The sequence below is a fragment of the Engraulis encrasicolus genome, chromosome 24 (genome assembly GCF_034702125.1).
Source record: "Engraulis encrasicolus isolate BLACKSEA-1 chromosome 24, IST_EnEncr_1.0, whole genome shotgun sequence".
Classification (NCBI taxonomy): domain Eukaryota; kingdom Metazoa; phylum Chordata; class Actinopteri; order Clupeiformes; family Engraulidae; genus Engraulis; species Engraulis encrasicolus.
Genome location: NC_085880.1, coordinates 17,963,528 through 17,979,319, shown reverse-complemented (window position 1 = coordinate 17,979,319; position 15,792 = coordinate 17,963,528). Strand labels below are relative to the sequence as shown.

Here is a 15,792-nt window from a genome sequence, read left to right as displayed (position 1 = left end):
GCGGGCGGCACGTGGTAGTGTCACTGGGGAGGCAATAAGAGAAGAGCAGCGTGTGCTTTGTATGCGGCGCGTGGCGCGCTCCCCTCTCTACCTCTCTAAGGGGCTTATGGGAAGGCTAGAGGGAGGAAGCAGCACTACACACACACACACACACACACACACACACACACACACACACACACACACAGGGGAGACGAGAGGGCGGAAGCAGCACTGCTCACATGGCTGTAGTGTGTGAAGAAGACCTTGATCAGTGGAAGACCCCTACTACGCACGCACACACACGCACACACACACCTCACACACTTTCTCTCACACGCACATTAACACACATGCACAGCGATATTGTCTCTTAGCAGCCAGCTGTGTCACTGTGGCTCAGACAGCGCGAGTCGAACGCCACATGGCCCTGCTCCTAAGGCAGCATGAGTCGAACGCCACACTGCCCTGCTCCTAAGGCAGCATGAGTCAAGCGCCACACTGTCCAGCTCCTCAGACAGACAGCACGAGTCGAGTGCCACACTGTCCTGCTCCACGCCTTTTTACTTAACTGCTGAAAAGTCTTAGGAAACACACATCAATTGAGCAATTGCACACTGGGCCCCAGGGCAAGACATTTATAGGGCCCCCCATGCGGCCTCCCAAGGTCACAATAGGGCTCCCACCACCAATACGGAATGGCCCTGGGCCCCAGGGCAAATGCCCTGCTCGCCCTCCCTATAGCTTCGCCCCTGGTGCAGGGTTTATACATTCTGTGGTGCTGCGCCACAGAATGGTCTATGTATGGAAACCCTCCACACACACGCAGACACGCAGACACGCACACGCACACGCAGACACGCAGACACACGCACGCGCAGACACACGCACGCGCAGACACACACACGCAGACACACACACACACACATGCACACACACACAGACTTTTGTGGTGTACCGTATGTGTGTGTGTTCTAGGGTTCACAAAATTCACGGTTCGGTTCATATCACGGTGTCAAGGTCACGGTTTTCGGTTCTCTACGGTTCTTTTTTTAGTTCATGATAAATGGTGCACTGGGAATATTAATCAATATTTATATAACTGCAGTTACAAAGTGATGATTTTTTTGGGCAGTACATGAATTGCGGTTTGCCACGGATTGCATGGTTCGGTTCGGTATGTGTGTGAATTGTACGATATCGGTTTTCGGTGCGGTTTGTGCCATCCCTAGTGTGTTCTTCTCTCATGTCACGAGCACCCTCCATCACCCCCGCGGGGAAGTGATACAGTCTTGTTGTGCTGGGTTTACATTCTGTGGTGCTACGTACATGGTGCAGGTCTATGTATGGGAGCACTACATGTACACACACACACACACACACACACACACACACACACACACACACACACACACACACACACACACACACACACACACACACACACACACACACACACACACACACACACACACACAGACACAGACACACACATGCAGACTTTTGTAGTGTACCGTATGTGTGGGTGTTCTCTCACGTCACGACCACCCTCCATCACCCCCGCGGGGAAGTGATACAGTCTTGTTGTGCTTCTTTATTGTTTGCTTTTGTGCTCCCCCCGATAACAAATGCGAGTGATCCTGTTTTTATTTTTTTAGTAGCTAGCGTGCTCTGTTCTCTGTTGACTCATCCGCACTCCACTAAGCCAGTGGAATATGAACAGCTGTCTCTGTAAAATAAATATGAAGCTGCCAGTAATGTTATGCTGCCGAGGAGGAGCTGCAGCCACATAGGAAAAAGAGAAAATAATAATAAGAAGAAAAAGATGAGGAGGAGGAGGAGGAATAACAGGAGGAGGAGGAACAGGAGGAGATTGAGGATGATGAAGAGGAGGAGGAGGTAGAGGAAGAAGGGGGAGGGAGATGAAGAGGATGGGGAAGGTGAGGAGGGAGAGGAGGAGGAGGGAGGCAAGGAGGAGTAATAGGAGTCAGATGAAGAGAAGGAAGAGGAGGGGGAGGAGGAAGAAGAGGAGGAGCAGGAGGACAACAACTACAAGTAACAGGAGGAGGAAGGGATGATAAAGAAGAGGAGGAAGGTGAGGAGGAGGAAGGAGAAGAAGAGGAAGTGGAAGATGAAGAGAGAAGCATGATCGAAGAGGAGGAGGAGAATGAGGAGGAGGGAGAAGAAGAGGAAGAGGACGAGGTATTGGATGTAGAAGATGAGGAAGATGAGGAAAGAAGCATGATGGAAGAGGGGAGGATGAAGAGGAGGAGGTAGAGGAAGATGAAGATGAGGAAGATGAGGAGAGAAGCATGATAGAAGAGGAGGAGGATAAGGAGGTGTAGGGAAACGTAATACAATAGATTTCTCACTGAGCTGTGAAATGTCAGCATCAAGATGAAATCCTGTTGAGAGAATCTGCCTGTTTTTTTATTTTACTAGTGAAAGTCACCTTGTGCCAGATTGATGTTATTCTGAATCTGAACGTCTCTCAGTCTAATCAGGCCATTAAAACAAAGGGGGAGGTGTGTGTGTGTGTGTGTGCGTGTGCGTGTGCGTGTGCGTGTGCGTGTGCGTGTGCGTGTGCGTGTGCGTGTGCGTGTGTGTGTGTGTGTGTGTGTGTGTGTGTGTGTGTGTGTGTGTGTGTGTGTGTGTGTGTGCGCGCCTGTGTGTGCGCGCCTGTGTGTGCGCGCCTGTGTGTGCGCGCGTGTGTGCGTGCGTGCGTGCGTGCGTGCGTGTGTGTGTTTGTGTGTGTGTGTGTGTGTGTGTGTGTGTGTGTGTGTGTGTGTGTGTGTGTGTGTGTGTGTGTGTGTGTGTGTGTGTGTGTGTGTGTGTGTGTGTGTGTGTGTGTGTGTGTGTGTGTGCGTGCGCGTGCGCCCGCGTCTGTGTCCGTGTGCACATGTGCACGCGCATACCTACTTCCTGATTATTTTTTGACATTTACCACAATTTTCACATCCGCGCACACAATATTGCAACAAAAGCCTACTGTCACCGCAACCTTTTGGAAACGGTCCCATAAAAGCAGGCATTTTTGTTTGCAACAATCACAAAAAAGCTCCTACGAAATCCTGGAGGGACTCATTGGTGTTTTTAGCATGATGCCACAGGGCTAGAGGTGTGTAGTGAACAGATAGTGAAGTGAGGTGTGTTGTATTGGAGGTCTGTAGTGGTGGAGGGCTGTAGAGTTGGAAGTCTGTAGAGTTGGAAGTCTGTAGAGTTGGAGGTGTGTTGTAACATTGGAGGTGATGTGTGTACTAGTGAACTCATGGTATTGGAGGTGGAGTGAGCTCATGGTGTTGGAGGTGTAGTGAGCTCTTGGTATTGGAGGTGGAGTGAGCTCATGGTGTTGGAGGTGTGTAGTGAACTCATGTTGTTGGAGGTGTGTAGTGAGCTGATTGTGTTGGAGGTGTGTAGTGAACTCATGTTGTTGGAGGTGTGTAGTGAGCTCATGTTGTTGGAGGTGTGTAGTGAGCTCATGTTGTTGGAGGTGTGTAGTGAACTCATGTTGTTGGAGGTGTGTAGTGAGCTGATTGTGTTGGAGGTGTGTAGTGAGATGTGTAGTGTTGAGTGTGTTTAGTTTTGGAGGTGTGTAGTGAGATATTGGAGGTGTGTAGCATTGGCTCATGGTATTGGAGGTGTGTATTTGAGGTGTGTTGTCTGGATTTGTATATTGGATGTGTGTAGTATTGGAACTGTGTAGTGAGCTGATGGTGTTGGCTGCTGACGTTGCCTCAGGTGTGGCTGAGTTGAGCAGCATGGACCCCTGCCATCAGCCAGACTGGCACAACTCCCCTATCAGTCTATATGGGCAGCATGACGTGGTGACTCCTATCAGTCAGTCATGGGTAAGCGGTTAGGGCGTCAGACTTGCAGCCCAAAGGTTGCCGGTTCGACTCCCGACCCGCCAGGTTGGTGGGGAAAGTAATCAACCAGTGCTCTCCCCCATCCTCCTCCATGACAGAGGTACCCTGAGCATGGTACCGTCCCGCCACACTGCCGCCCAGGGCCGCCATTGAGGGCTGCCCCCTTGCACGGGTCAGGCATGAATGCAATTTCGTTGTGTGCAGTGTGCAATGTTCACTTGTGTGCTGTGGAGTGCTGTTTTACAATGACGATGGGAGTTGGAGTTTCCCAATGGGCTTTTACTTTTTTCTATATGGGCAGTATGATGTGGTATGATGGGGTGATTCCTATCAATCTATATGGGCAGTGTGACTGGATGACTCCTATCAGTCTATATGAGCAGTATGACGGGCTGACCTTTTTGTGCCCTGAAATCTCCTCACCTCCACCAGACCTCTCTCCAATTGACAATTTCCCTGTCCAAGCATGCATTCCTCTCGGTCTTGTCCTAATTTTTTAGGGCGGTTGTAAGTTATATCTCACATTCTTGTGCTCTGACCGAAAACCCCCCCATCAACCACCCCTCACCTCCCGCAGCCAATCTTCACCCCCCACCATACCTCTCTTCATTTGCCTCTTCAAGCTTGAAATACAGTATTTGTGTGAAGTGGTACGTTAAGCGTACCTCACAGCTCTCTCTCTTCTCCTTGTATTTGCGTGGCGTTGTGCTGTATATCTCACAGCTCTCTCTCTTCTCCTTGTATTTGTGTGGGGTTGTACTCTGTATATCTCACAGCTCTCTCTCTTCTTGTATTTTGCGTGGCGTTGTGCTTTATATCTCGAAGCTCTCCCTCTTCTGCTTGTATTTGTGTGGGGTTGTACGGGTACAGTATATCTCACAGTTCTCTCTCTTCTCCTTGTATTTGCGTGGCGTTGTGCTGTATATCTCACAGCTCTCTCTCTTCTCCTTGTATTTGTGTGGGGTTGTACTCTGTATATCTCACAGCTCTCTCTCTTCTCCTTGTATTTGTGTGGGGTTGTACGGGTATGTCTCACAGCTCTCTCTCTCTTCTCCGCGGTCTGTCGTGCAAATTTCACTTCCAGCCATCTACTGCCATTGATAAGCAGCTGTTGTCCGTGTCTGAGTCTGAGGTCCTCCTCGTGCCCGCTGGCATGTTATGTGCCGTGTGCCGTGTGCATGCCTGCTCTCCTCTCCTCTCCTCTCCTCCGTCCGTCTGTCTTCTTTATTTTTTCGTCATCTCACCAGTAGGTGGAGATCAAGCTCCACCCATGTTGAGGCAGCAGAGAGATCATGGATGCACTGCTGTTGACAGTCCCAGAATACAGACAAGGGAGTCTTCGTTCTTACAGCCCTCCCCTCTTCTCCCAGCCTTCAGAAATGCGTTTTTTTCAAAAGCAGTACTGCTAGAGAGGCAGAGCGACAGACAGACGGGGCCTTCCCATCTCTCTCTCTTTTCCAGAGATGGAGCAGCAGCATCGTGGCTCCTCGAGATGGGCTTGTCTTGTGTTGTTCTTTGTATACTATCAGCCACACAGCACAGGGGCACTTTTGTCAGTTTTCTTTGAAGATGATTACTAGCATTGATAATACAGATTGTTTTGCACCAGTTGGTAAATAATCTGCTTGCATTCTGTAAAATGTACAAAAAATACAATTGTAATAATCTTACTTCTTTTATTATTCTTTTATCATTCTTCAGAATTATTCCTGTGATTCCTACAGACTAACAAGATTTTGGTATTTATTCATTCGTTCATCGCCTTTTTTTGTTGACAGGGTAATTTACCAAGTAACTAATCTTTGAGGTACAATGTCGCTCAATCACCACAGATTGAGATCTGGAGTGCCACATGCATTGAATGTGTTTTTTTTTAAATGACGTCTTCAAGAAGTGGCATGCACACAGTGCATTTGCTTTTCTGCCACTCAAGGTCCACAACAACTCCTCATGCCAACTAACAAACACCAGCGGCCATGTTGCTTTGTGCGTGCGTGCGTGCGTGTTTTACTTTGTGTGTGTGTGGGGGTGTGTGTGTGTGTGTGTGTGTGTGTGTGGGGGGGTGCGTGTGTGTGTGTGGGGGGGTGCGTGTGTGCATGTGTGCGTGTGTGCGTGTTAGAAACGAGGGGATGTGGTGTCTGTTGATACACACTGTTGCCAGTAGCGCCTCTCAAGGGTTGCCACTGAGCCACTTGAGTTTTCGAATGAGCTCTTCAGAGGAGATAATGTGAATCACACACACGATGCTGAGAGAGACTGACGTCTCTTTTCCTGCCCATCGCAATCCCTCATTCTGGAGCGGCCGTAGCCATGTTGTCCTACGGTAGCAGGAGAGGACAGGTAGTCATTTTAGGTAGTCAAGTTTGTCCATTTTCACCAATTTGGCAGGTGTATGAGGTGAGGTGGCAGTAGCACGAGGTGCACTCTTTTTCACCCAGGAGCCACCCCTGTTGTTTTGATGGATGTCCAAAAATGGCTCCGGCCTGAACTGAAGTAGTTCATCTGATGGACGTCTAATCTTTTGAAAGCTTTCCCCTCTATGTGAGTCTTCCTTCCCCAATTTCGGCATCAACTCTGCTCCTCACTCTGCACAGCACTTCAAAGCAGCACTGTGTTTTGGAACCCCGAAGCAACGGGGGCAAAATACCCCTGAGCCTTCTAAATAAATCAGTGGAATTTGTTATTGCCACAATACCCCCCCCCCAAACACACACACACACACACACACACACACACACACACACACACACACACACACACACACACACACACACACACACACACACACACACACACACACACACACACACACACACACACACACACACCCCAACCTATCCATCCACCTCACCAGTCTTTGGAGTTTTATTAGGGGATGGTGGACATGCGGGCAAAGGGAGGATCAAGGACATATTTTTTGGTAAACACACTGTTAAGTATTAAAAAAAAATAAAAAATATAGATGAAATCATTGAAGGCAGGTGTGTTGTGTGTTGTGTGGGATCGCTAAGTGCTAAGTGATTACAAAGGGGGAGTGCGGAAGTGCTGGTGCTGGTAGGGTGGCACGGCGCAGCTGAAACTCCTTGAGAGATTGCAGGTCTATTGGACCGGATGGCTGTGTTGCCGGGGAGTATGCGAACTTCCCTGAGATAAGTGCTCTGGTCTGAAAGCAGGAGGCCTGCCAGTGGCTCGACCCCTCCCTCTGCTTTGTCCGGGATTATTCCGAGCTCAATCCCTGACAAAATCCATCCTGGAAGGAAGAGATTTTCAAAGATTTAAGAATCACTTTTTTTTCTCTTTTCTTTTTTTGTTTTACACGAACAATGGATTGTGGGTAAATCTCGCTGTGGCTACATGTAGCTCTCCAGACATCCCGGGAGATTACCCCCGTAGGTTAAGTAATTAAAGACCAAAGACTATGTATTTGTCCGGTTGGCCTGATTCCAAAGCCTCCTTCAGTGTCCATGTAATGTGGTGTTCTTTTCAAGCAGACAGCCTGGCCTTGAAGTTTGGCCACAGTGTTCAAGGTAAAGAGCAGAAAGTAGCTCTAAGGTCCTCAGGTGCAAGGCCAATGCTTCATATAATTATACTTGGGATATTCAGATCGTCACCTATTCTACACTTGTTTAATTTTTTTATACAAAACATTCACTGCTACATCACTCGCAGTTCAGCTGTCAGTGTTGCTTTGCTCGTAGACTAAAGACATGTCATTTTATATGCAATGCAGTGTGGAAAGGGTATTTCTTTTTAAACCTCAGGCCTTTCCTCAATAGGGATTGTCTTAATTTTATTTACCTGAATATTGTGTTCAAAATGTTATGATGAGCCACTAAAGACTGGCACTAATGAGCTAACTTGGCATTCTTTTTGGACAACAACAAAGGTTTTGAACTACAGTATATGGCAGCATGGTGTATTCTATTCTTCTAGCCTAAGTTTTTATCAAGATTCAAGATTTGTGTATTACATCTCATTATAGGTTTGAAGCCTATAAAAGAGTAAAAATTGCTGTGCTTTTTGTCTCCTCAAAAAGATTGAAAAAGGGGGGGTGGGTGGTGGAAAAAGTGCAAAAGAAAGTGCCTTGTGTCTTCAGCATTTCAACAATCTCTAATTGCTTGGTGAAAGAAACTACTTCGGAGTCTGGTAGTGCAAGCTTTCAAGCTTCTATACCGTTTTCCAGATGGTTTCCAGAAGTTTTTGCACTTCTTGTATACTTTGGCCCTGAGATTGGAAAGTAATGTTTGTCCTCCTCGTCCAGCCTGTACCGTACCTTTTCAGCTCAATGGTGAGTGAGGTGAACAACTAAGCAACAGTCTAGCAATTATGTACTTCATTAAAACTGTGGGGTATGGCAGGCAGCTTGATTGTTGGAAAAAGTAATTACAGTTCTATTTGTCTCAATATTAAGATATCAAGGTTATTGAGCACAATAACTTGTCATTCCGTGTAGCATTTGTTTTTGCTGAGTTTGTGTGCTGAGGTACCTTCACTGTTTTTTTTGGTGGCAAGTTATTTGTAGTAGATATTGGTTTTAGTTAGTTACTTTATATTTAACCCATTGTGTCCTGGAAGCACATATACGCTGCATTTAGGTTCTTGAGATTTGAGCTGTTTTATTAAAAATGTGGGTAAGTTAGAGCTGAATGAAAACATTCTTAGGCAAAATGAGGGCTCTAGCTTTTAAACGCAACTCATTTAATGTTTGTATGTGCTTCAGAGGCTGAGATATTTAGGATTTAATAGGTAGAGGGCACTCTTTCCCAAAAAGGGCTTAGGACAAAATACAGAGATGAATTTCAAACATTTAGATGAAAGGATGAATTGCCATGCACAGTGGTGTAGTCTACATAGAACGCAGGTATACGGCGTATACCCACTTCTAAATTTTAGGGGCTTCAGTATACCCACTTAAAATTGATTGATCCATTATTTAGAATAGCATAAATATATACTGTATACCCACTTCAAAATATGCTTGAATATACAGTATACCCACTTCAAAAAAGTAGACTACGCCGCTGGCCATGCAGTATGATGGTCATTATAAGGATTTTACATGATCTGATCTCATGCTAGAGCTCATCATAGGTGTTCACCCATTGATGCCTGATGTTGTGTTGCGTAGGGGTGGGCGGTATGGCCAAAAATGTATACCTCGGTATAATTTTAGCCACGGTATATATCACGGTATATATCACGGTATTGTACATTTGTGTATAAAATGTTAAAATTAAGCGTTTTGTGGCAAAATGACCAAAACACAATTTTGTAGCATTTTATTTTATGGAAATGACTGGTCAGACATTGTTTTATCTTCTATGTGGGAATTCTTGTCATTCAAATAATTTGAAAACATTTTTTAAACTTTTAATCTATAACTGTAACTCTACATCTACAGGACGAAATGCGCTATTGCGGTAGACGGTATGAGACAAAATCTCTATCATTGATGAAAAAATACTGCACACGATATTATACCGCGGTTACCGCCCACCCCTAGTGTTGCGCAACATTGGCCCTGGTGCCTGGAGCTGCATTAGGCAACATTCAGGCTCATGAGATTTGAGAGAACTTTGTTAAAAATCTCTGTTTGTTTGAGATGAATGAACACATTCTAATGAAAGATGAGGGTCTTCGCCTTTAAATGCAACTTAATGCATATTTTTACGTGCTTCAGAAGCTGAGATATTAAGGTTTTTATAGGCTGAGAGCATCTTTTCTTAAAAAGGGCTTAGGCATTCAGTACCCTTTTTTGTGGATACCTTTAGGCGTCAATGGGTTAATTTTGGGATCGCAAAGCCGTCTAAGGGCCTTCTATTGTTACTTATTTGGGTCTTATAATGGATGTCTACATTTAGTCAGTATGGAAGGACTTTCCTCCTTTCACTTCTGCCAACCGTAGCAAGTCTTTGATATGGGTCATTCCGTGGTCAATCGGACACTTTTGAGGCTGACTTTTTTTTTTGACGTTTTTAATGAAACTTGGTATGCCTGCTTTGTGACGACGAGACAGAGCTCCAGAACTGTTTTTGCACAAATCTGGCGCCAATATTAAGAGAGAAGCAGACACGAAAGTGTGAACTAGTTGGGCAGTAGACCATGCAATGCATTTCGTGCTCTACCGTCACCTCTTTTCTGGCTGTAACAAATGACACAAAGAGGATGCAATGGAACAACCAAGAGTGTGTGAATTATTACATTCTTTACAAATGGAATATACACAACTATATGCTGTGCACGCTGTTCTCTTGTTTGGGGGTGCTATTCGTTGTTTATTTCAATATTTTTTTAGATACCCTCACCATCTCAGAATCACTTTTCGGGACGACACCTACCTTCAGTCTTACCTGTACATACAGCATCTGTCACAAACGAACACAAAAGCAGATGGCTCCCTCTCTCTGGTCTTTCTTGAAGTCTTTCTTGAGGTGCTGGCTTTCTGAGCATACACATGTTAAAGAAAATGAAAAGAATGCCGCACACTCTGCTCCGTGTTTTATTGGTGAAGTGGCGTTTCGGCTGTCTGGCCTTCTTCACACAGCTCTGGGACTGTCATGTGATGGGAAGTGGGCTCATTTTACTCCCCATGCTACACCACCCCATAGGCAATCACACACCCCACCCCACCACTCCACAACCCATCATAACAAGCCCAACACCAGAACACTCCAGTTTACTTGTCTTGTTTAATATGTTATTGACTTGTATCTGAGTGCAAGTCATGTGCTCTATGAGAGATGCTGGGAGAGGACTCTGGGTCCCTGTCCGTGTCCGTGTGTGTTGGGTGCCATCAGTATTCCTGAGCCGCTCAGCGCGGTGGAGGGACGCGAGAGGGCCCAGGGGTCAACGCGGCTGGAATCCAATAGAATGAATAGCAAATGATCACCGGGCCCTGATTTGTAATCCAGCGCAGGCCTGTCACAGGGCCAAGAGGGTAATGCCCCAATAGTGGCGCTACGCTAATTTACAACCTGTGACAATCAATGGGAAGCTTGGTCAGGTATCACACTTTTTTTTGTCCTGAGATGAGAGGGTGAAAAAAGAAAAAGAGTGAAGGAGAAATGTCGGGGACGTTCTGTGACCAAATGGGGAGCACTTTAAATGTCTGTTTGTATACTCTTCAGTCTCATTCAGACAACAGGGTTTGTATGGTGGAAATGTAGTCTGTTGAGCCGTTGGAGCAGTGGGCTTACTTTCGGCAGCAACTCCTTGTCGCGTGTGTGTGTGTGCGTGCGTGCGTGCGTGCGTGCGTGCGTGCGTGCGTGCGTGCGTGCGCGTGCGTGCGTGGCAGTTGCATTCTGTGTGAGATGTAGAGAAGAGAGAAGAGGATGGTGGGGAGGACAGAGAGGTACAGGAGAGTGGAGGGTGGAGAGGATATAAAGGTAGGGGAAAGGGGAGGATGGAAGGGAGTGAGAAAGAACGAAAAGGGGGAGAGAAGAATCACATGTCTGAGCTGGAATTGAGCAAAGAAGACTCTTTTACTCTTTTGCTCTTTTACCGGCACCAACAAAGTGTTTACCCCAGACAGATTAATGTCTTATCCCAGTCAACAGACACACACAGACACACACAGACACACACAGACGCACACAGACACACACAGACACACACAGACACACACAGACACACACAGACACACACAGACACACACAGACACACACAGACACACACAGACACATTCCACATGTAGCAGCGCACCCCCATTTTCATTCCCCCATTTCCCACAGCCCGCTGCTCCCCAATCCTGCAGGCAGGTCACAGGAAATGAGAGAAGGGGCAGCAGCAGCAGCAGCAGCAGGAGTAGTATCACCACCACCACCACTTCCACCATCAGTAACAGCAGCAATAGCACCACCTCCACCACCACCACCATCACCAGCAGAGGCAATAGCACCACCACCACCACCATCAGTAGCAGCAGCAATAGCACCACCACCTCCACCATCATAAGTAGCGGCAATAGTATCACAATCACCTCCACTTCCAGCAGCAGCAGCAGTAGCACCACCACCACCACCACCACCACCACCATCATCAGTAGCACCACCTTTAGCAACGGTAATACCACCACCTCCACCTCCATGTCCTCCACCATGATCAGTAACACTAGTACCTCCTCCACCTCAACCATCGTCACCACCACCACCACCTGCTCCTCCACCACCATCATCAGTAGTACCACCACCTCCACCTCCATGTCCTCCACCACCTCCACCAACTTACAGTTGCACCACCACCTCCATCATCAGTAGCAATAGTACCACCACCTCATTAGCCTTAGTACCACCACCTCCTTCACCACCACCTCCAGCAGTAACAGTAGCAGCTTGAGTTCTGAGATTTTCCTCCAGCTCTTTTGTCCAGAGTCTTTTGTCATGGCTGCTCTGCTCCCGTTCTCGGCCTCCCTCTCTGCTTCTCTATCTCTCTCCGTCTCTCTCCTTCTCTCTCTATCTCCTTCTCTCCCTCTGTCCCTGTTTGTTTCTCTGTCTCCTTCTCTCTCTCTCCTTCTCTCCCTCTACCCCTGTGTGTGTCTCTCTCCTTCCCTTCCTCTCTCATTCTCTCCCTCTGTCCCTGTGTGTCTCTCCTCCTCCTCTCTCTCTCCTTCTCTCCCTCTGTCCCTGTGTGTGTCCCTCTCTCTTTCTCTCTCCCTCTGCCCTTGTGTGTGTCTCTCTCCTTGTCTCCCTCTCTCTTTCTCTCCCTCTGTCCCTGTGTGTGTCCCTCTCTCCTTCTCTCCCTCTGTTCCTGTGTGTGTCTCTCTCCTTCTTTCTATCTCTCCTTCTCTCCCTCTGTTCCTGTGTGTGTCTCTCTCCTTGTCTCCCTCTCTCTTTCTCTCCCTCTGTCCCTGTGTGTGTCCCTCTCTCCCCTGCCTCTCGTGACATTTCATTTTCGCATGATTGTAATACATTCTTGCTGCCTGGAAGGATGGTGAGGGAAGGANGGATAGACCAGGAGCCCAGAGGGGTCAGCCTAGTTGGGAAGGTTACCAATTTTTATTGGTACTACCATGTCTGGCATGGTCCCCAGATAGAGGAACGGCACGTCTGCCGGGTTCCCTCTGGTGGGTGTGGCCAGGGGGGGTGTAAAACTAGCACCCCAAAAATGGGCTAGATTAGTTGGTGAGGTTACCACTTGAAACCTGTTGCAAATTGTTTGCCATGGTCCCCTGATTGAGGAATGGCCACTGCCAGATGTTTTTAGTGGTGGGCGGGGCTTGCCAGACATCATTAAGTGAGGGGTGGAAAATGGGCTAGATCAGTTGGTGAGGTTACCACTTGAAACCTGTTACAAATTGTTCATCATAGTCCCCTGATAGAGAAATGACCACTGCCAGACATTTTTAGTGGTGGGTTACCCCCGGCAGACGGCCCCGAATGAAGACACCCCCAAAAATGGGCTAGATCAGTTGGTGAGGTTACCACTTGAAACCTGTTGTAAATTGTTCATCATAGTCCCCTGATAGAGAAATGACCATTGCCAGACATTTTTAGTGGTGGGTTACCCCCGGCAGACGGCCCCGAATGAAGACACCCCCAAAAATGGGCTAGATCAGTTGGTGAGGTTACCACTTGAAACCTGTTGTAAATTGTTCATCATAGTCCCCTGATAGAGAAATGACCATTGCCAGACATTTTTAGTGGTGGGTTACCCCCGGCAGACGGCCCCGAATGACGACACCCCCAAAAATGGGCTAGATCAGTTGGTGAGGCAGACTTACACACATTTGTGTTGGTGGATGGGGCTCATCAGACATCGATTAATGGGTAAAATTCTGGTGGGGTTACCAGTTGAAACCTTTTGTCAATAATGATCCTCTGACATTTCCAGTAGATGAGTATCCCCGTGACCACAGAGTGTATGGTTACATCAGTCAAAGTGACAAACTTGACAAATGAACACATTGACAGTGAGTTTATTGTTCAATTCAATCAGTTTATTATTGGAACTGCTTTCTGTAAATTGCTTAACCATAGAAAGTAAAACTAACAAACAGTATGAACACATAACGTGTAACATAGCAGTACAGCACAACATATAACAATATTAATTTACCTCTAAATCGAGGTGTGTATGAGACAGTGAACCATAGTGTTAGTCCTCCTGGTCTGAGTCTTCAGATTCCTCACTCCAAGGCTCATCTGACTCCTCCTCAGTGCTGTCCTCCTGACTGTGTGACTCGGTACCCGCTGAGAATAAGTGTTGCGGAATAGATGGACCATTGAACCAGTTTGGCTGCAGCAGTCCGTCTTTCACACACCACCCATAGTCGGTCACTGACAAGCCATCTGTCGGACAGGGCAGTGTTGCCAGCGTCCAGACAATACTCACATAACGTGCTCTAAGGACATGCATCTCCAGAGCTCGTCGTGATGGTGGCAGCAAGGCACAATCAACCCTCTTCACATTCGCCAGTGGACTCTCCTGTTCAAATGAGAGGAATAGGTCAACGTGTGTGTGTGTGTGTGTGTGTGTGTGTGTGTGTGTGTGTGTGTGTGTGTGTGTGTGTGTGTGTGTGTGTGTGTGTGTGTGTGTGTGTGTGTGTGTGTGTGTGTGTGTGTGTGTGCACGCATGCGTGCGTGCATGCGTAAGTACATGTGTTTGTGGTAACTAGCAGTCAAATGCCTCTGACAAAAGATCAGTTTCAGGTGCTTTCTGAACATGGTCAGTGAAGGGGTACCTGGAGGGGTATATTTTTTGCATAGGATGGGGGTTGGGCAGGGTGTTGTGCATGTACGGAACTGGTACTGAGAAAACTGAACTTACCTTACTGATGTTTCCACTCATCTCCATCAGTTTCAGGTAGCGTGCCTCGTTTGTGTCTCGTGTTTTTCTCTGTCCATATATGCGGCAGACAAATTCAGAAGCTGTCTCAATATCCACATGGCTACTTCTGTTGCCCAGGCTGATCAAGAACTTCACAAATAAGTCGGTGTCATCTTTCTCGATGATGTTCAGTGGCTTTAGTTTACCTTTTCTGAAATAGATTTTTGACAATAATTATTCCCATATTCACATCCCTGACACACACACACACACACACACACACACACACACACACACACACACACACACACACACACACACACACACACACACACACACACACACACACTACTGTATACACACAAACATGTACAAACAGAGTATTTGCTATTTATACTGTAAATGTACACATTCCACATGTTTACAAACTTACCTGAAAAAGGCTGAAGTGAAGTCGAATGTTTCCCATTCAGATACAACATATGTACATTCAATTAATTATGATTTTGTGAATAAATGAGGGCACAGAATGAGGGCACAGAAGAATAGCCAGTGGTCAAATAAAGTACTAACCTCTGCATTTTCATTAATTCCACTGATAAGTGGCATACTTTGTTGGCCCAGTCCTTCTTCAAAGCCATTGTTCTCTGTTGGCTCTTCTCCCACCTCGTTGTCACTGTCCATCTTGGTACATTTCAGCACACTGACGCAAGATAGATGATGATGATAAGATAACGATTCAAATTACCAACAGAATTGAATATTCAGGCCTATCAATTCAAATACTTAGTCTCTTAGATCCTAAGCCATCTGGAAGAATGGTTTTTTTCAGGCAGTGATTTTGCAACCTTCTGATATACAGAGATATGTACACACTAGAAGTGTAACAATACACTCAACTCACGATTCGGTTTGAATCACTATTCATAAGCTACAGTTCGATACACTACACTATTTCACATTTGCCAACATTATAAACTTAATGAATAAAAACTATGATAGTTTATAGGTAGAACAGGTTACAAGAGGCTACTGTTACTTTTTAAAAGTTTCTATATAATAATGATTGTTTGGAAGCACTATCACTTCATATCATGTAGTTGTTTTCTGGCCTGACCGGTATCAAAACGTTAAAAGGGCGTATCATGATGCTGCCTCCTTGTATCGCGATACAGTATTGTGA

General features: G+C 46.5%; 2 protein-coding genes across 2 annotated transcripts in view; one reads left to right on the top strand and one right to left on the bottom strand.

Annotated features, from left to right (window-relative positions):
- lmbrd1 (LMBR1 domain containing 1) overlaps positions 1-15,792 on the top strand; it is a 165,429-nt gene that overhangs the window by 14,745 nt on the left and 134,892 nt on the right. The window lies entirely within an intron of this gene.
- Positions 13,636-15,792, bottom strand: part of LOC134440965 (uncharacterized) — a 3,366-nt gene continuing 1,209 nt past the window's right edge. The window contains exons 1-3 of the mRNA XM_063191136.1: positions 15,183-15,792; positions 14,610-14,820; positions 13,636-14,267 (exon numbers count right to left, since the gene is read on the bottom strand). The exon at positions 15,183-15,792 is cut by the window's right edge and continues 1,209 nt beyond it. Of these exons, the coding sequence (XP_063047206.1) occupies positions 13,938-14,267; positions 14,610-14,820; positions 15,183-15,250 (609 nt within the window). The 5' untranslated portion in view covers positions 15,251-15,792 and the 3' untranslated portion in view covers positions 13,636-13,937. The remainder of the gene's footprint in view (positions 14,268-14,609; positions 14,821-15,182) is intronic.